This window comes from Pseudopipra pipra, chromosome 15 (genome assembly GCF_036250125.1).
Source record: "Pseudopipra pipra isolate bDixPip1 chromosome 15, bDixPip1.hap1, whole genome shotgun sequence".
Classification (NCBI taxonomy): Eukaryota; Metazoa; Chordata; class Aves; order Passeriformes; family Pipridae; genus Pseudopipra; species Pseudopipra pipra.
The window spans coordinates 2,373,408-2,393,905 of NC_087563.1; the positions used below are offsets into that span (position 1 = coordinate 2,373,408).

General features: G+C 54.5%; 1 protein-coding gene across 3 annotated transcripts in view; it reads right to left on the reverse strand.

Annotated features, from left to right (window-relative positions):
* PCDH1 (protocadherin 1) overlaps positions 1-20,498 on the reverse strand; it is a 151,329-nt gene that overhangs the window by 118,875 nt on the left and 11,956 nt on the right. For all 3 annotated transcript variants that reach the window (XM_064671445.1, XM_064671443.1, XM_064671444.1), the window contains exon 4: positions 3,835-4,054. In XM_064671445.1, coding sequence (XP_064527515.1) covers positions 3,835-4,054 — 220 coding nt within the window. The remainder of the gene's footprint in view (positions 1-3,834; positions 4,055-20,498) is intronic.

A 20,498-nucleotide genomic window follows, 5' to 3' on the forward strand; every position in this document is an offset into this window, starting at 1 on the left:
GGTGTACAGAGGAGGTGGGGGACCACGAGGAGAAGGCTGGTCTTGTCAGAAAAGCCCGTGGCTATGAACCAGACGAGAGGGTTTTACGTGCAGCCCTGCCACGAAGTCCCAAAGCCGAGCTGCTCGCGCCTCCTACGTCAGCAGCTGCCTGGAGGCGGCCGGCACAGCCTTGGCTTCACCATCCAAGAGCAGCTGGAGACCTGCCTCGTGGCTCTGGAGCACTGGGAAGGCTCTCACCTTCTGAAAAGAGCGGACAGAGGAGCTGCCAGCTCATCTGGGGGTCACCCAGAGCTTGCAGACACCTCCAAAATGCAGAATATAATTTCCTGTTTCATCCCCCCACCTACGGTGGAGTTTCTTCCCTGGAAGGGGAGCTGCGAGGATAAACTCATTAACACCTGTGAAGTACAGATACTACCACACTAAGTGCAGTGCCAAAGCTCAGGAGATGACTGTTAATTACATATTCAGAGCGGGGTTGTTACAGAATGCATTTAAAAATGGCACGGGGTCCCCACTTTAAATAACAGGGATAAAACAGATTAAATGTTTGCCCCTGTTCTGAGGGCTGAAGAACACAAATCAAAAAGGCTTCATCCAATATATCATAATCTTGGGTACGTCTGGACCACACAGGAGCAGAGGGAAGCAGCCTCCGTGTAACGTTTCCTAAATTGCACATATTGGTCCTGTAATCCTACTAAATTCTCTCCATTGCCAATGGAGAGCGACTGGCACTGTCATAATCCAAGCTCTGTGTGCATTATGGCAGGGCAGATCCTCTGCAGAGCACAATCACTCCCAGGCTCCTTCCAACTAAAGCAAATCTGTGATGCAGGGGGAACAGATGTCTCCAGAGAAAGCAACGGGTGGCCAGGTGGGAGAGTGAGCTCCGTTCCCAGCTCAGCACACCCCACCAAAGTGGGTGACACCACTGCAAAATGTTGGGGAGGAAACAGTGGGCAGCCAGGTAAAATACCAGGGATGGCAAACCTGGGCTGGCTGAGGAGCTGGCACACGAGTGCCAAGATCCTGGAGAAGTCTTTGTCAGGAACATCATAATTCCTCCTGAAAAGGACCTGGCTCAGCCCCTGCAATACAGCATTTTACTGCAGTCTGCACAGCAAAAAGTGTCCAAAAAAGGAGGACACTGATATGTGTGTTAATCAAGTGAAGAACCATCTACAAAGAAAAGGCATGGATCTGTCTTCCAGTTGAAAAGCTATAAATAGCCTTGCATACTTGCTTATCAGATTGGTTCGGCTGCAGGGATAATCTCCTGGAGAAAGCAATGGAAGCCCTGTTATGTTGGATATTTATAACTAGATGAAAGCCTAGAAAATGCACAGTCGTGTCAGTCTTGCGCTCGTGCCACGAGATAGGGTGTGTGGGACCCAATTCGTCTCCTCAGTTTAATATAAGGTCAAGAATGGCTCAGTCTTCCCAGCCTCACAAAAACACAAGATCTGATCTCTCTGAGGGGCTGGTGCTGCTTGAGCTGAGACAAGGGCATGGTGAGACAGTCCCCAAAAGGTCATGGTGATCCCACATGGCTGGAAGCAAGGCATGACCCTTCTCTGGACAAACGAGACGGAAAGGTTTTGTTGGAGCCACAGAGGGGTCGGACGTGCCACACCCTGGGCAGGCAAAGCGTGGGAAACACAGCTCTGATGAGCTGCTCTAACACCACCAGTGCCTGCTAATCCCCAAATCACCTGTCCCGGTGCCAGGGTCTGCTTAAAGGATCATGACCCTGCCCCTGCTCCTCAGGTCCCTCGAACAGCCACTGCCAGATTATCCACAGGGCACCAGGACCAGCTGGGCTAATGCTGGTGGATTCCCCAGAGCCTTGGCCCGCTGGGGCCTCTGCTCTCCACCTGCTTTACATGGGTCAGGACTGGGGCCTGACCTCCCATCCCCTGCCGTGTGAAGGGAGCTGAGACAGGCCAGGCTGGGGGACAGTGAGCAGAACAGGGTTCTGGTTCTGGTTCTGGTTCTCCCCTGGGAGCTCTACACCTCTCTGTACCACACGTGCATTTGTTGGTGGATGGGTGTGGGGTGATTCCTGTCCTCCTGGGATGGGAATGTACACAGGGAGCCTCGTGCAAAGAGAGGGAGTTGCCTGGTTTATAGGGCAGGTTGGGGTTTGTGATGCTGGGGGCAGGAAGCCGTGCCCTGCACTCTGTCCCAGTCAGAGCCACTGCTCTGGACACTGTCCCTCAGCCTTCCTGAGCTCTGCTCATCACCTGGGGCAGACAGGGAACATCCCAAGGACTACAGACAGCCCCCTCTGCCCTCCATCTCCTGCTGCAGACCTCCCAAGTGCTCCTCTCTCTCTCTCCTCTTCCTACTTTCAGTCCTGTTCCTCCCTCACCATCTCCAAGTTGCCTGGCACTTTCCAGGACTCCAACTTTCCTCTTCCAGGTCCCCCACCACCGTTGCCTCCCCATATGCCTCAGCACAGCCACATGGAATCTCCTTGCCCGTATGGCCTTCAAGCCTCTCTTGACTTGGGAAGTCCAGTACTGTCACTGTGTGCCAGGGTTCCAGGAACCTCTCCAAACTGCTCTTCCCAGTTGCCTGACCGGTACTTTTGGGAAGAAAGTGATCTGCACAACACTCCTAGCCAAGAGGGTGCCTCATATTGCAAGAGCAATAAATGGATTTGGGAGCCCTGCCAGACCTGGCCCCACCATGGGGCTTCAATGGTAACACAGAGAACTCCAGCAATACTCCAGGAACTAACGAGGGAAGAAGGATGAGAACTTCTCACATGGTTCCTTAATAGAGGGATCCAGCAGGCTTGCAGCTCCCTAAAAACCAGCTGAACACGTTCTCAACCATTTTCACACCACATACAGACCTGTCCCAAAGTCCAGGATGCTCCCAGAGGTAGGAGGAGACTTCAGGAGAACCCTCTGCCACCACTTCCCTTTCCCTCCCAAAGGTTTCACTGAACTTTCTGGCTCCACAGCAACCTCCCCTCAGCACAAGAGCACAGAAGGCAGCAGGTGCAGGACAGAAGATGTTGTATGCACAGCGAGAGCCAAGTCTGAGGAAGCAACTGAAGCTGGCCAGAGAAGACAGCTGGGAGTGGGCTGCTGAGGGCAGTCAGGCAGGCAGCACAGAGGCAGCACAAGGAGCAGAACCAGGGGTGAAGCTGTGCCAGGGCAGGGGAAAGCCTGCAGTGAGACCACAGACAGCTCCTGGGGGGTTCTCAGGGGAAGCTGGGCCCGAGCAGGAGGTGACCCTCAGGGCCCAGTGAAGGCAGGACACGTCGCTCTCAGGTTTGCCACCCCCATGCTCTCTGATCCTCCACTCCATGGGTCTCCTCACCCCGGCCTGTGCCCCTAAACCTGCTCTCCCCTCTGCTCCCCGGGAAACTCCCACGGCTCTGACCCCCACCACAGCGTGGAGAGCTGCATCACACCCACCCACCCTGCCCTGCCGTGGGGACAGGCGCCCGTGGGACCCCCTGAGCATGGCACACGAGCTCACCTGGGCTGGGTGCCCCTGGGCTGCCACCCTGGACCACCCTGCTGGACCCCTTCTCTACATCATGCCAAACCCATCTACCTCCTGCCAAACCCATCTGCCTCCTCAACTCTTCCCGCTCCCACATCCCCTTGCCTCCCCCAGACCTCCCCTCCCTCCTCCTCGCTGTACCTGCTTTGAGCCTCGTCTCTCCCCCACCCTCCCCTCCCCACCACAGCCCAGCGTGGCCAGCCGAGCTCCTCGGCCCATCTCCCCCCCCCGGGGGAGGTGCAGGGCCGGGGATGAGCAGCCCCGGGCCCCGGGGGAGGGAGGGGCGGGCCGGGGTGGGCGGGCACGTACCGTTCTCGGGGTGCTCCATCTCCCCGATGCTGCCGTCGGGCGTGGTGCGCTCGTAGTGGTCCTCGGGCAGGGCCAGCGGCCCGATGCGGGGCCCCGACGATGATTTGCTGCTGGGGGTCTCTGATTCCTCCAGCCCACTGTCGTAGTAGCTGTGCTGGGAGGGATCCTGCAGGTCCTGAGCCTGGCTGGCTGCGGAGAACGTCACTCGGCGATGAGGTAACTGGAGAGAAGAGAAGAGCTGTTGCATCACCCACCCAAGCAGAGGAAGGCAGAGAGGGGGGTCATCAAACCTGACCCACAAACAGAGGCAGAGAGCTCCTGCCCGGCGCTGCCAACACCAGCAGGGTCCATCCTCAGCCCCCCACAGCCATCCTGACAGGCACACTGTGGGGCCTTCCCCAGCCAAGAGCCCCCCATCAGACACCACCACACGTGGGGAGCACACTTTGCACGGTCCCTGTGCTCCCCCAACCCACCAGCTCCCCCCGCAGCTCCTGTCCCAGCCTCTTCTTTCACCCAGAGACAACCCTGGGCAGATGTCCTGTCCCATGGCAGGAAGGCTCTGGAAACACCCCCCTGAATCCTGAAGCACTGCCCTCCCCCCCTTTCACCTGGGGTCCCCACTCTACATGTCCCCTTGGTGTCTTCAGAGACCCAACCCAGAGACCCACGTGGCCAAACCCAGCCCAGAGCCCCTCTAATGGGATCACTGCCCAGCACAGAGCCACGGTGACATCATCCCTCACCTCCCAGCCTCTGGCCTGACCCCATCGCTCATCCTCAGAGCTTCTGCACCAAGGGTCACCATCGCAGCTTTTGTCTGCTCGTTAAGCATTTCAAAGACCCTACTTCACACTTTCTCTCCCCAGCTTTGCCTCATGCTCGGGAGGAGCTCCCCGCAAACAGCCATTAAGCTACATCATTATCCTCCTCCAAATCCTTCCACAAAATCCTTCTTTGTCGTGATTGCCGAGGAGTGGAGAGGGTAGCACGAGTTCATAGGGCAAGAGTGGGATGATGCGTGCGGAGAATGAAACACAAAACACAAACACCGGCAGAGAGAAAAGGACACCACAGCGCCCATAAATGTAGGAGAAGGAGCCCAAGAAAGGAGCTGTTTGATGGGAATCTGGAGGTGATGAGGAGATAAGTGGAGACAACACATCGTTTAGGGTGAATACCTTCTTTTTTTTTTTTTTTTTGCTGGTGTCTTTACTACAAATGAGTGGCAATCAGGCGTCCCACACAGCGAGCACCGACCAGGAAAGGGAAGGAATTGAGACAAACGGAGGGAAGGAACACACAGGGAGCATTTAGATGAGCTAGCTGCTTTAAGGTTGGTTGGACCTGATTAAATTCATCCCAGATGCTTAGAGACCTGATTTAAGTAACTTCAGAGTTGTTAGGGCTGGGTTGTTGGTTTTTTTTTTTCCATACTTTCTTTTTCTTGAAGAATTCGTAGAGAATCAGGGAGCTTCCAGAAGATTGGAAGCGAGCTAAAATAGCGCCTGTCTTTAATGATGAGAAAAAAGAAGAGCTGGAGAATTATAAAACAGTTAGCTTAATTTCAGTTCCTGGAAAAATACTGAAGCAGATAAAAGAACTCTTTGTAAGTACCTACAAGATAACAAGGAAATGAGTAACAGCCACTGTAGGTTTGTCACAAACAAACATGTCAAGCCATTGAACTTCTTCCTTTGAAAAGACAGCAGACCTGGTGGATGGAGGAGGAGCAGTAAATGTTCTACCTTGACTTTAGGAAGTTTTTTTGGCACTATTTTCGATGACATTCTCATAAGTAATGCAAGAAAACAGTGTAGTGCAGCATGTACATCTCTGCCTGGGTAATGTAGTGCAACTCGCTGCAGGGTGGATGCAAAGCGTTTAGAAAGTTGCATTCACAAAGTCATTACTGCAGACAGGCTGGGACCACGGATCAAATGAAATTCTCCGGGTTGTGTCCCGGGTCCATCTCTAGCCTGTATTTTCATTAACTGCTGGGGTGACAGATGTGGGATGTGTGTGTCACATCTGCCAGAAATGATCCCCCCCCCGAGCAGTGGGGCCGGGGGCTGCAGCACACCAGGGCTGGGTGATCCATCAACCTCGCCCCAAAAAATGCATCTCTACTGGGATGTGTAAACAGCCTCTGAGCCACGCAGGGATCTCTCTGCTCTGCTCAGTTTGAGCCAGGCTTTGGAGGCAGAGCTGTGCCCAGCTTGGTGCCGTTCCCGAGGCAAACCGAAACAAGCGGTTGTTGGGAACCACAACAAAATATTAAAAATAGAAATGAGGAATTTAGTTCAGGAAGGAGAAGGGTAAGGCTGGCAGAGGCAGCACTCTTGAAGCTTGCAAAAGTCTTCTGCAAAGAAAAAGCTGCTGCTTTGGACCATGGGCAGACAAGGAGAGGCTCTCAGCCATGGGAAGACTGAGGTTAATCACTACAGAAAAAAGAACCAATGGTAGTTTTGGCCAAGTCCAATCATAGAATCCTGGAATGGTTTGGGTTGGAAAGGGCCTTAAAGATCATCTCGTTCCACCCTCCTGCCATGGGCAGGGACACCTTCTACTAGATCATGTTGCTCCAAGCCCTGTCCAACCTCACCTTGGACATTTCCAGGGGTGGGGCTTCTCTGAGCAACCTGTGCCAGAACCTTCTTGCCAAAGCAGAAGGTGCAATCTTTGTCATGGAGGGACAGGCAAGGCCCTCTCAGGAGGACTTTGTGCCCACCTGAGGGCAAGGCAGTCTCACCCACAGCAGAGCTGTGTGCTGATGACCCTCTGGAGCCCCCTCCCAGCCCGCTCCAAGGGCTGCCCAGCTGTGTAAAGCCCACAAAAGCCACCACTGCACAGACATCCCTGCCCACTGTGCCAGGAGCTGCTCTCCCACAGCCTCCTCCTGCATCCTGACTGCCTGCCTGAAGATGATTTCCTCCCTCACCGAGGCTCATCCCGAGCTCCAAGCTCCTGCTTTCACTCTGTGCTTGTAAAACCTCAGCCAAACAACCCGGGCTCCTCGGGGTGCCTGCAATAACACAAACAAACAGCCTCTGAAACCCAGCCTGTGACAGCTACTATCCCTCCCCTGAGGGGTCTCCGTCCAAATAGCATCCCTTTTACCTGAAAAACACCTCCTTTAAATGTCACATCCTGCCTGGCAGCCCTTGAAAGGGCTCTTCTCCTCCCTGGGGGGGAAAGACAACCCGCGCTCAACCCCATTCCCCCCCAGCCCAACGTGGGCAGTGCCCCCCTCATTCTCTGCCCAGCCCGACCAGCTTGTGCCTTGTGAAGCTCTCCAGCCCGGAGAGCCTTGTTCTGGAGTCACGGAAAGACACTGAATCAATTTGTCTGGCACTGACTTACAGAAATTGGGTTTTGTTTGACCTTTCTCTGGTAGGTTAAAGAGCCTTTCAGCACGCAGCATCCTCTACACAAGGAGTTGCTTGTACAGTGCAATCCAGGCATGCCTCAGTCTTCTTTTCCAGTCAAACAAACCAGGACCAAGTCACAACCTGCAAGCCAGCAAATCAGTTTTGTGGCCCTCATGTGTAATTGCCCCAGTTTTTCCCCATTCCTCATGGGAGGTGATCCTCGCAGGAGCACCGCTGCCATCTCACCAGGGCTTCCTGCAGAGCCTTCCTTCTCCTACCTCTCAGGTTCTTCTCACCTGAGGTCTGTTCTAGCCCTTAAGTGTGAGCGCCAGGAGTTCTCACGCTGAGCTACTCATGCAGTGTGACCCTTAAATCCATTTTAAAGTCAGTGCTTCCCGGGATATAAACCAGCATTCCCCATTTCTCAACGCGCAGCTCTGCACTCGGCTGTGTTAAAATGCACTTTGTTTAAATGGGCCCAGTTTACCAAGCAATCTGGATTGCTCTGCATGACTGCTCTATCCTCATCATGATCTCCCACTCCACCAATCTCCATGTCAGCTGCAGGTTTTATCAGCGGTGATTTTATATTTACTTCCAGATCGTTGATTGCGGCGTTGAATGGCAGCGGTGCCGCCGCCGGGGAGCTCCTCCAGGAGAACCTCCTTCCACCAGGACTCCAGACAAACTGTTCTTCGCCCAGCTGAGGATAAACCAGATCTTCATCCATCTCAGATGGAATCACAGAATCATTGAGAAAAGCCCTCCCAGTCCATGGAGTCCCCCCTGTGCCCCATCCCCACCTTGTCCCCCAGCCCAGAGCACTCAGTGCCACGGCCAGGCCTTCCCTGATGGGGACTCCTCCACCTCCCTCAGCAGCTCCTTCCAATGCTTGACAACCTTTTCCATCCTTCCTGATGTCCACCCTGAGAGCAGTGCTCATTCAAAATAATAATAATAATAATAACAACAACAACAAAACACATCATCAGCTCAGCACATCCATCAACCCCGAGCTGATCAACCAAGCCCTGTAACCTCAAACCAGCTCTGCCGCTTCAGACCCGCAGGAGCGCCTCGAGCAGATCCTGTTCCTACAGAGGCCAGGCCCAGATGCCTAAGGAAAGGTTTAAAAGCTGGACCTGTCATGTAATGACACTGCCCAGTACCCCTTGCCATCAAGCTGCGGTGCCTGACGTCAATGCTATTTCCATCACCGAGTTGCCTGCTTTAGCTATTAATCCAGTTGTTCCCCGGGGCTGGCGAGGACAGTGTGCGCTGCACACAACATCCCCAGCACTGTCCCAGCTGGCTCACGCCCTCCCACTCCTCCTGGCCCTGCCTGGGCTCCCCAGCTCCACTAACACCCCCGGATCAGAGAGATCCTACTCCAGACTTTTGAATACTCTTTGGTACTAATTATTTCATTCAATTATATCAAGTTTCACTCTTTCAAGGCGATTTTGAATGACTTTGCTGGTTACCAATGCATGGGCAGGTACTACATCCTACGTTGTTATGTCTCAGTCCAAATTACTACAACTATTCATTGAATACTTTTGCAGTTTTCTACATAATTAACAATTTTGCAATCTCCAGTTGGAATTGACAGTTACTGGATTCCACCTCTTCCCAGCACATTTTTTAAACTACTTATTGTGTTTACCTTGTCAAAATTGATTTCCCCCCAATGTCTTTGGCTTTCCTTGTTAATTTTCTACACTCCATAACTACTCATTTCTACTAATTGCTATCCACTCCTTCCCTTTTCCCCCAGTATTTATTGGTTCTCTATTTCTATTTCTGCTGCCTCCACTTTGCCACCGCGCCAAAATGGGATTTGGGGCAAAGCTGTCTATTTTCTCAGCTGAGAAATTGTGGCTCTGGAAAAAAACTCCTTTCAAGGGCTCCCCAGTGCTAGGGAGATGATGGGGAGACCTGTGCCAGCCTCTAAATCGGAGGAACAAACCAAGCCCCCATCCCACTCTTTCCTCAGGGAGCACCAGCAGCTGCCTCCAGCACCGGCAGATGCTCTGATGAAGATGTTCATCCCCTGGTAAGTCCTGTGGGTTTCTGTGCTGCCACAGTTCAGGGTTTTTTTCCTGAGATGGAATGGTTTGCAGCTCCACATTTAATGACCCCCCATCCTCTGTGAAGTGTTCTCTTGCCTTTTTGAGCCCCTGGCATCCTGCAGCAATGAACTCCCTGCTCCGTGGAAAAAGCCCTTTGGTTCTGTATCTGCTGCCTGGTAATTCTGCCTTGAACTTCTCCTACCTGCAGGGTTGTGAAAAAAAAAAAAAATTGCTCCTTGCTCTGCTCCTTTCCAGTTCCACAAATCCATGCTGCATCCTGCTCCGTGTGTTCTCCTGAGCGTGTGGGGACGTGCAGGTTGTCCTCCTGCAGACACCAGGCAGGTCAGGCCAGCCCTGCTGCCCTTCTCTCTGCCTCTTCCAGCTCTGCCACAGCATTCCCACAACGGGGAGGCTGGGGTCACACCCATGGTTCCAGTTTTGGGGCTTGTCTGAAGTAGCACGACCTTGTTTTGATGAGGAATTTTCTTGGGCTGCCCCCGACACCCTTCCCCAGCCTGCCTGGTCCTGGCTGCACACCCCAAACCCCCCAGCACCAGTCCCTGCCTGTGCTGGTGCCTTCTACCAAGAGGACACGGTACGAAAAACATTATATCAGGAAAAATTTCTTCGTGGAAAGGCTGGTTAAGCACTGGAAGGGGCTGCCCAGGGAGGTGGGAGAGTGCCCATCCCTGGAAGTGTCCAAGGAACGACTGAATGTGGCACTGGGTGCTCTGGGCTGGGGCACAAGGTGGGGATCAGCCAAAGCTTGATGATCTTGGAGGTTTTTCCCAACCTTAGTGATTCTATGAGGATTCCACCCACGGATGCTGGATGGGGACTAAATCCACTCTCTCCGCAGCCCCACTCTGCTCGCTCCTGCCTCTTCCCTTCATGAAAACATTCCCAGCTCTCAGGACCTGCACCAAACTGACTCTCCTTGCTAAACCCGGGGCAAACAAACTCAGCCCAAACGAGAGCAGTGCTAGGAGGGAACAGTGGCTCCCTGCAAACTCACGGCATCACCCCCTGCGCAGAGGGCATGGATGGAGCAGCAGGAGATGCGGTCCCGAAATTCCATTGTTCACAAAGGAAACGGTAAAATCCGCCCCGGGCACCCTTTTCCTGCTGCCGGGAACCGAGGTGAGCCACCCTGCTCCCCCCCTGAGCGCCGATTAACGCTGGAGTGGTGAAAATACCCCAAGTGTTAACTCCCTCGCTGCTGATCCCAAAGCAGGATCCGCGGCTCACGGGCTCATCTGGCAGCTTCCAGTGGCTCCTGCGCCTCCCCACATGCCAGAAGCCTCAACGGCCTTTCAGCCAGCTGCCAAAGGAGCTTGCTTCCCCAACAGCCGCCACAATGCAGCAACTCACAGGGCTGAGAGTGAAAGGCAATGTCAGACCCAACGCCCGGAATATAAAAATAAGTGACAAGGGAGCCATTGTGGAGCAGGAGTTAGTCAACTTCAGACTAATTCATGAACCCCTCTCCATTACAAACCAACCTGGAGCGAGGCAACATCCCCGGTTACTGAGAGAAAAAGGAGAAGATGAGCCCAGGGGACCACGCTCTGAACTACACAGACCCAGCTTTTCCTGTGGGGAGGCTTTGTGGCGTGTGGGAATTATTTTATTTGCCAGGGTCGTGCCTGGAGAGGAGCAACGGCTCCAGTCCAGTGCTACACAGGCTTCGGAGCAGGAGGCTGAGGGGAATATTTTGTCCATGGAAACCAGGGCAAGCCTCGAGGAAAGCTGGACCTGAATTGACAAAACCACCCAGGGAAACGTTCAAGCTCTAGGAAACAGGACACCAGCTCGGCTCGTGGCTGTAAACAGCCAACCATTTTACAGCTCCCCTGACAACAGCCCGTGCTCCTGCCCGTGTTCTGGGGTGGGGATGGATCCGAGCACAGGCAGCTCTTCCCGTCCTTTCCCCAGCAGCACACTGGCTGACCACTGCGCTGATTTTTGGAGAAGAAGCCTCCCAAAGCCTCCTCTGCTCCTTCTGCACCCACCCTGCCATACCTGGAGGGGATGGGAAGAGCTCATGGCGTTACCTGGCACAGCAGCAGCGGGAGGGAGGGTGTTTGCAGACCAGCAGCAAAGGCAAACACTGCAAACCAAACACTGCCCTGGCTTGGTGTCACCTCCTGGCATCTACAGGAATCTCTGGCATCTCTGCTCCTCCAGGAGCTCCTCTGCCTCTCCCTCCCGTGTCTCCCTGGTCCCCTTAGTGGCCTGGGCACGCTGTCTGCCCCAGAGGTCCCTCCCTGCCCTGCCACAGCATCTCCAGATGTTCAGAGGCACAAGAACAGGCTCTCTCTTTGTTAAGCAAATCAAGACAGCCAGAGCTGCATTCCCAGCAGTGCTGGATTGCTCCCTGTTAGCACAACATGCAGGAATTGAGGAAAGATCTTGTGCCAGAGCAAGGGAACAGGTCCCAGGGGCTCTCCCTGCTTGGACAAGGGAGGGATGGAGCACCCAGGCAGGAGCTGCAGCCAGCACAGACAAAGGAGGGAGACAGATGGACCCAGCTCTGAGCAGAGCTGTGGGCTGTGCACACTTGTAAGACCCCTCCTGCATTCAAAACAACCTTCTCAAGAATCTTCCATTGAAGGTGCTGTCTCCAAGAGAACACTGAAAACTCTGGACAGGACTACCAGGAGAATTAAAGGCTCGGCTCTCTGATCTACCATTCTGACAATTCAGTGGGTCACCATCACAGCTACTGGGGTCACACAGGGCACATCAGCCATGGGGCTGACAGTTCTGGTCCACCTGATGCTCGTGAGTCTCACCTGATGGCTGTGCTCTGCCCACAGATCCTTGTGTCCATCCCCATCCCAGTGTCTGACAGGAGGATTATTCCCAACAGCCCGTCAGCTCTTTGTCCATCCCAGTGTCTGACAGGAGGGTTGTTCCCAACAACCCTTTACTTCTTTCCCCGTCCCAGTGTCTGACACAAGGATTATTCCCAACAACCCTTTAGCTCTTTCCTCAATCCTGTGTCTGACACAAGGATTATTCCCAACAACCCTTTACCTCTTTCCCCATCCCAGTGTCTGACACAAGGGTTGTTCCCAACAACCCTTTAGCTCTTTGTCCATCCCAGTGTCTGACACGAGGGTTGCTCCCAACAACCCTTTAGCTCTTCCATTGTTGACAAACAATACTACAGAAGGAATCTGCAACCAGAGGAAAGACACACAGGAATCCATATGATTCCAGCTCCCCAGACCAGGTATTACCCTAAATGCAGCTGCTCACCCTTGTGAGTGGCTGCTCGCATGGCTGCCACTGCTGACAATTAGCGAGTGCTGACCTTGCAGACAGAAGAGACAGTCTCCAAGTCCTGCCGAAATAATGATAGCAGAACAGCCATCCTAAAATGGACATCACATCCCCAGGCACTATTTAATGAATAAATCTGGGTAAAATGTGGGCTGACTCCACATAGGTGCCCTGAAGCCTCCTGAAATTTGCATGATGCTCAAAGAAGCCGCCAAAGCCCGGTGCCAACCTGCCTGGTCAGATCGAATTTATCTAACTCATAGCAAGATCTAACGCAATTAGAAACCCATTTAGACAGCCCCAGGACAGAGCTTGCCTAACCCCTCAGCCTATCAGAGCTCTGAGCCCATGGAGGGTGTGCAATTTGGCTTTTCTTTGGGTGAAATGAAGATTGGAAAGGAAAATATGGAAATAAATCATCTGAAGGGTGACTCATAAAATCTAAAGGGGTCATAATCTTTATGGAATAATGTCTCAATTGGACTGGCCGTGGTGTCCCGAAATGTCTATCACTATCAAGCTGATAATAGAGCTATTTTGGAGATGGTTGGTGTAGAGTGGAAATTGCCCAGGACACAGAAGGAGGTCTCATAATCACATTAAAACCATCTGAAGATCCCAGGGAGAAAAAGGTTCCAGGACTGGGAGTAACACTTGAACAAAGCCCTCGAGGAATCCAACAGCTGTAGAGTGGGAAAATAATGCTGGGAAAATAATGAGCTAATCTGGCTCCCAGTTGCACCCAGTGGAGCTGACAGAGAGCATTGAAAGCTCTGGGGGGAGCAGGGGGTCCTGAGCCATCAACTCAGGACTCTATCAAAAAAACAGAGACAACCAGGAACACTGCAACGGGAAGACTCTGCACAGAAAACCTGTCAATTTGCTGAATTCAGATCATTATTCAAGTGAGTTTCTGGTTTCAGGGTTGGGGCAGGGGGGAGATCTTTGCTGACATGTAAAAATGAAAAAATGATGCTCTTGCAAAGGTACCTTTCACTTCAGAATTCAAGCCAAGTATTAATTATGATTCAAATTCAAGAAGGTCAGTGGGAATCATGCCTTTGGAAATTACTAGGAAAAAATATATTTATGTATTATATGTATATTGATTGACTTGGGAAATAGGGGGGGAAATGCCGATTCTTCCTGATTTGTTTTCAAATTGAAATTTCTCCTCTGAGGGCAAACCTGTTCTCAAACCACCTCTATTTTCACTGGCAAAGGGCAGAAGCTTTTCCTGTTTGCCCAAGGAATTGTGCCTATTCCATAAGTCTGTGCACCAACATGCTCTGTTGGGCAGAGCCCTCCCTTTAGTGGTCTGCAACCAACCTGCAGCTCCTGATGGACGGTGATACTGGGTAAGTCAAGCCTTCATTTGGAGACATCAAACAGGTAGGACAAGTAATAGTGTGAGGCTTGGTAGAGCCACTTCTCTTGCCTGCACTGCTCTGGCATTACCAGGTCTGGCACAGAACCCCTGGTATGGATGAGCTGTCCTCAGATCCTGGGAGAGCTGTCAAGTCCTTGGGTCAAACCTCGCAGGCTGCGGCTCGAGACGAATTTCCCGAACATTAGAGCTCTCTTCTCTTGGCAAGAGACACCCCTAATAAACTGTGATCCACTTGAAATCCTTGGGAAAAAAAAAACCAGCCCAAGCTCCTCCAGGCACTTGCAGAGCCTTGAATCACAACACCCCAAAAGGTCTTGCCCAGCCTGAATAATAACGAAGGGCTCTTCAAACATCTGAAACACTGATTTTGCTTTCTACGGGGCTTGAGTGCTTTTGATGAAGAAGCAGAAAGATTAATAGATTAGTGTAAGAGGAACATCAGACATCACTTCAGCAAGACATTTCGAGCAGGATCTCCGTCCAGAGCTCAGACAAGAGGTTCCCCCCCCAAGCAGGGCTGGATATCTGTCAGAGTCTCCTCGGCAGCAGCTTTGCAGCTGCTCCAGAGCATCGGGGAGTTTGGAGGATGTGAAAACCAGGCCGTGTGGGAGCAAAATAGCTGCAGGCTTTCAGATTGCTCGGGCCTTTAAAGATGTCTCAGAGGAGCTGAATCAGGGCACTCTGCTCCGACAGCCTCGCCACGGAGCAGGATCAGTGCAGAGGGAGGGAGGAGGTGACTGCTGCCCGCCCCAAGTGATGGCTCTGAACAGCTTTGATGGAACCCGCCAGGATCCGCCCGTGCCACGTGCAGAGGGGAGATCACAGGTGGGCATTTTGCAAGCAAGGAGGTGCTCAGAAGGATGTTTACCTCCCGGGGCAGGGGCGTCTTCAGGGATCTCTGGGCAGCACCCACGAGGCACGGCTGTGAGTGCCAAAAGGGATGTAAATGAGGAGATGGTGTACGAGCTTTCTCCTGCTCTGCCAGCAGGTCACATCCCACTCTCCCACCACAAACCCACCCACGCTTTCCTGCCAGCATCTGAAGGACTGAGGGAGTAAACAGTTTACACCACACAAGACACTGATGCAAAACAAATAGGGGTTGTTTTTAAGGGTTCCGGGGGAGTTGTTTTCTTTCTGGTCCTCTGCCTGACCTCCTCTTCCTCTCGTGCTCTCAGCCACAGGGTTGAGTTGGGAACATCACTGGAAAAAGAAACCTTTACTGCTGGTGGGATATGGAAAGCAGGTCCTCGAGGGTGCAAACTGAGACCTCCAGAAAGTCAAGAGAGAACAGAATCACAGAATGGTTGTGGTGGAAGGGACCTTACAGCAAGATGTTGTTCCAATCCCCTGCCATGGGCAGGGACACCTTCCACTAGCCCAGGTTGCTCCAAGCCCCGTCCAACCTGGCCTTGAACACTCTCAGGGATGGGGCAACCCCAGCTTCTCTGGGCAACCTGTGCCAGGGTTGAACCACCTGAATCACTCTCACAGTCAAGAATTTCTTCCCAATATCTAACCCAAATCCCTCTTCTTTTAGTTTAAAATTGTTCCCCCTTGTCCTATCACTATCTTCCCACGTTAAAAGTCACTTTCCATCCTTTTTAGAAGCCTTCTTGAAGTACTAGAAAGGTCAAGTCAAGAAGAAAAGGTCGATGAATGGCCTGTTAGGGGGAGGCTGAAAGGGTCTGAATCACAGATGACCCAGGCTCCCAGATGAGAGGCCAAGACTGAGCCTCATCCAGCTGGACTGATGGACCTTGCAACTGGTGTCAGAGGTGACAATGGGGGAACCAAGATGCCAGAGGTGACCTTTGTTGCCTCCTCACTCATGTTCAACCCTCCTCTGCCCTAGCTGAGCAGACTGTGGGGCTTCCTGGGGCACTGAAGGATCAGGGCACTGCAGGAGAAGTCCCTTTTGGAGGAACTTCCACTGACCATCTTGGTTTCTCCCAAGAGCAGAGCTGGGGTTGTGCAACTGCAGCTTGGAGGAACCAGCTTGTCTGGCAGCAGGAGGGAGCACAGCTCTGCCATGGGCAGGTGCTCTCACACCACAGGGATGTGTGGGGATGAGGGTGGAGGGGGAGGAAGATGCTTTGGGCCTGGCACAGTGCTCAGATTTGGCAGGACACCACAGGGGCTGAATGTCCAACACCCCACGAGCCAAAAAGGGGGATCCTGCTCTTTGCACAGCCCCACACAGGGGGATTCATTCCAGGGGTCCCTGGTAGACACCAGCTCCAGGGACACAAGGGCAAAGGATCCACCTCTTCTCTGCTGCCCCAAACCCTGCCAGGGCTGCCCTCCCCACCCCACCAGGGCTGCCCTCCCCACCCCGAGCTGACACAGTTCCCAGGGACAGAGCCACTGTGTGCCCTTTGCTCCAGGCATCCTTCAGCCCTCGCCCTCCTCCACAACACCCCTCCCTGTCCTGCCCTACATCACGCAGCCTCTCATTACCCCAACCTCCTCTCCATCCCATCCCAGAACATCTCAGCTCTGTCCTCACCTGGGAACACTCCACCCTCCTCCCCCTCCAGCTGCATCCCACCCTTCTCCCTTCACCCTCGGAGGGACCATCAAGTGCCCGGGATCACACAGGGACCTCCAAATTCCCAGGGACACACGGGGACCACCAAGTGCCCGGGGACCACCAAGTGCCCGGGGACACAGCCCGTCACAGCGCCGGGTTTTTTCCCCGGGATTTGGGTGTCGGATTACGGAGGCTGCAGGGCTGGGCCCCGCTCCAGGGAACAGCACTGCAGCTGAGAGCCCGGCCGAGCGGGCAGAGCAGTGCTGGGAATATCAATCAGCGTGGCTTGGAGTGGGCGGCTGCCCACACAGCCAGGGCTTTCATCGCACAGGGGATCCACAGCTCGGCCGTCAGAGCCAGCCAGGACTCGGCTCTGCGCTGCAGAGGGCTCAGCATCCCGCTGTGCCATCCCTCTGTGCCATCCCTCTGTCCCAGGGCCAGCACACAGCCCGTCAGGAGAGACTGGTGCCGAGGGGAAAGCCACAGAGATCAGGAGAGGGGGGTGGAGAGCAGCAGATACACAAAAGAAAAAGAGGGGAGATAGGGGAGGAAAAAAAAGAAGTAACCCAGATCCAAGCTAGGAAAGCCCGTGTTCACCACAGACCAACACTGGCTCCAAGGGCATCTGGCAGGGGAGAGGCAGGGGGTCTGAGAACGGAGAGGAAGAGGAGGGTAGGGAGGAATGAGCAGCATCTTGTTCAGCAGGGTGAGAAGAGCGGACTGGGCAGTGCTGCAAGTCACCCAGCCCGATGTGGGGAGCCCCAGGAGGTGGCACATGCTGAGTGATCTTTCAAGGGAGCAAAGAATGAGGTCCCAAGTGCTGGTGGGGCCAGGGACTGTCAGGCAGGAGAGACTCGATGCTCTCCTGGATGAGTTAAGGACAGCAAGTGCCACTGCCTCCTTGCAGATGTGCTGCTCACAGAGGAGTCATCACCTGCCCTGGGCTGCACACTACACACACCCCACTGTCACCTCCTGCCATGTCCAGGCTGTGTGCACCCCACTGCCACCTCTCCCTGTGGCTGTGTACCCCCCCCGCCACCTCCCACTGCAGTACAGGCTGCACACACCCCACTGCCCCCTCCTCGGGGGACAGGGGCTGTACCCCTCCCTGTGCCACCTCCTGCCAAGGGCTGCACCCCCTGCATCACCTACCCCTGACAAACAGCCTGTCCGTGTCTCTGCCACCCCGTCACAGACATCATTCACCCCTCTGTGCCACCCCTCTGTGGGGTGCTGGCTGTGAGCACCCCGCTGTCACCTCCCCCTGCAGCACAGCCTGCACACACCCACGCTGCCTCGGGCTGTGCAGACCAGCCCGTACCACGGGGATCCTCATCTCCCGTGGTTGAAGCTCTTCATTTTGAGGTCCCAAATACCCCACACTGCTCTCCCAGGTACAGGCACCGCTCCCTGCCACCAAGCGAAGTCCCCCAGCACAGACCTGCCGCGAGCCACTGCACATTCCTGCCCTGCCCACAGGACTCTCAGCATCCTTACCAAGGCCCCTGAAGCCAGCACGGTGTACCACCCACTCCTCACCCCCTCTCGTGCTGCCCCAGGTCCCCCAAGCGCCCAGTGAAGCTCACAGACTGTTGTTTTGACAAGCCCAGCCACTCCTCCCAGCACAATCAGGGATCTGCAGCCCCCGGGACCTCACCAACATGCTCCCTCATTTGGTCTCTGCACAGCAGAGCCAAATCTGACCCAAGTCCAGTTGAACCCAGGAGCAGGAGCTGATTCACAGTTCCCAGGAATTGCTCCCAGCACAGCGTGTCTCTGAAACTGGGGAAAAACAGGGCAGGTCCCCCATGAACCCTCAGCTCCATCTGCAGCTCGTTGCTGGATCCATTTATCAGCTCATTCCACGTGAACGACCTTGAGAAAACCCACTGACCCAGGACAGTAGGAGACTTTCCCAGACATCTGCCAACACCCAAACCTGCAATTTATGGAGACTCCCAGCTAAATTTACTAAAACAAGACAATCTCATTTCTGTCCATTACAGCTACAATATTCCTCTTATCCCCCCCCCCCCCCCCCCCGCAGAGAGTAATTAATGCTGCACCGCGCTCCGGAGCCCGCGGGCAGGTACAGGCACCTCTGCTGAGCTCGCCGAAGTTAACACCACTCCAGCCAGCTTCTGGGATGGTGGGGGGCTGCAAGGACCCGAGGCAGGCTTGGGTTTGTGCAGCCAGCAAAGGATGTAGCGTATCCCCCCCGGTACGAAAGGATGCAGCCTGGGAGACGGGCAGAAGAAAGAGCCGCTCCCCACACGTCTGTGTTCTCACCCCGGGCTCATCAAAGAGCTGCGGAGCACAAGGAAGGAAGGGAAACTTCTCTCAGAAAGTTCCCAAAGGGAAGCAGATGGCAGGGCTGAGCCAAGCCCCCAGACTGCCCTGCCCAGCCCTGCAGGGACTAGTTATTTAGGTGGTTGCTGGTGTCTCCTTTCCTCCTCTGCAGCCATCACATCTCCCCGCGGGTCCCAGCCCTGCCTGCCCAGGAGGCCCAGACACTTCCTGGATGGTTCAAGATAAAACCTTATGCTGTTAGCAAAACAAACGAGGAGGTTGTGAGAGTCAAGGCTGGCACAGGGCTGAAACCACCAAAGCCAGAACCACTGGTTTCCCCAGATGATCTAATCTCTCCCAGCGCCAGAGCTCCTCTGCCCCGGCAGCCTGGTGCAGCCAGTTGGAGGCCCTGGGGAAGAGGTGAAGCTGGTGTGACGGGCACAGGGATGTCTGCCCCAGTTTGAAAGAAAAACCATGAGAAACAGGAATGGGTGGCCAGGGAGGGGGTCCCTGAGATGTGATGCTTGGATGGTGGGAGGGGGATGTAGGATGGACTCATCCACAGCCTGGGGAAGGGGTGCTGTGCTGCTGCTGCCTACCAGGATCCATCCTCTCTCCAGCCAGCTGGAGACAAGACCCTGAGCAAGCCCCACGGCAGCAGCATCACCCCCATCCACCCCGCCAGGAGGGGTAGAGCCATCTTTATGGGGAGCGTGTCTGCTCGGCTCCATCACCCTCCTGCTGCCAGCAAGCTTTTCTGGGAGCACCTCTCCTTCCCGACGCATCCCGGGGTGGGGGAGCACCTTGATCCGGGTGCTTCCCCCCGGCGCTGCTGACATGCCAAGGCTCCATCTGCAACCGCCAAGTGCATCCTCACTGCAGCACTGCGGCTCCCAGCCCTCCCAGCAGGATTTGGGTCAGGGCACTGCATGGCAGCGATCTGCTCCTCCATGCACCGGCTGCGGGACACGGCTGGGGCGCAAGAGGATGTGAGGATCCACCAGGAGAAGCTTTGAGGGAGGATGTTGGGGTGGAAGAAAGCCGGGCTGGCTGGTCCGTGGCTGTGCATGTGTGTGTGTGTACATGCATGTGCTGTGAACCATGTCCTGGAGGAAGCTGCATCCTTGAGGGCCAGGCAGTGACTGGAGATGGGAGATGTACTTGGGAATGAGGGGTCAGCACCATGAGGCCTCTGGACTGGCCATGCTGGCGTGTGGTGGAGGGTTTGTTGAGATGGCCAGCCCACGTGATCATCAGCTCTGGGCTCTGCGGGGCCTGACTGCTCCAGAGGCTGAGAACATGGAAAATACGCCTGGGAAATTGCTGGGAGCAAGAGCACCTTCAGGGGCAGCGGGGAAAATAAGGCACAACTGGTCAAAAATAGAAAACTTTATTGAAGTCAATCCAACAGGGCAGCTGAGCTCAGCCCCATGGCAGGAGCCCAGCCTGCCGCTCTCCGGGGTACAAAGAAAGGAGCAGGGTCTCCATAGGGTGTACAGCTCGGGGGGAGTGGGTGCTCCTCACCCAAGGGGCCCCAGGAAGAAGGCAAAGCCACAGGCACTCATCCCCCCTCTCCCTCCCTAGCTAATTAAGGATAGGCCCGACAGGTGCCAAAGCAGAAATGTGGTGCAAGTTAACTGGCGAGACAGCCCAAGAAAGAGGGTCCTGTAAGCTCCGTGCTCACCCCATGACCTCCCGGGACAGCTCCAAGCTCCAGT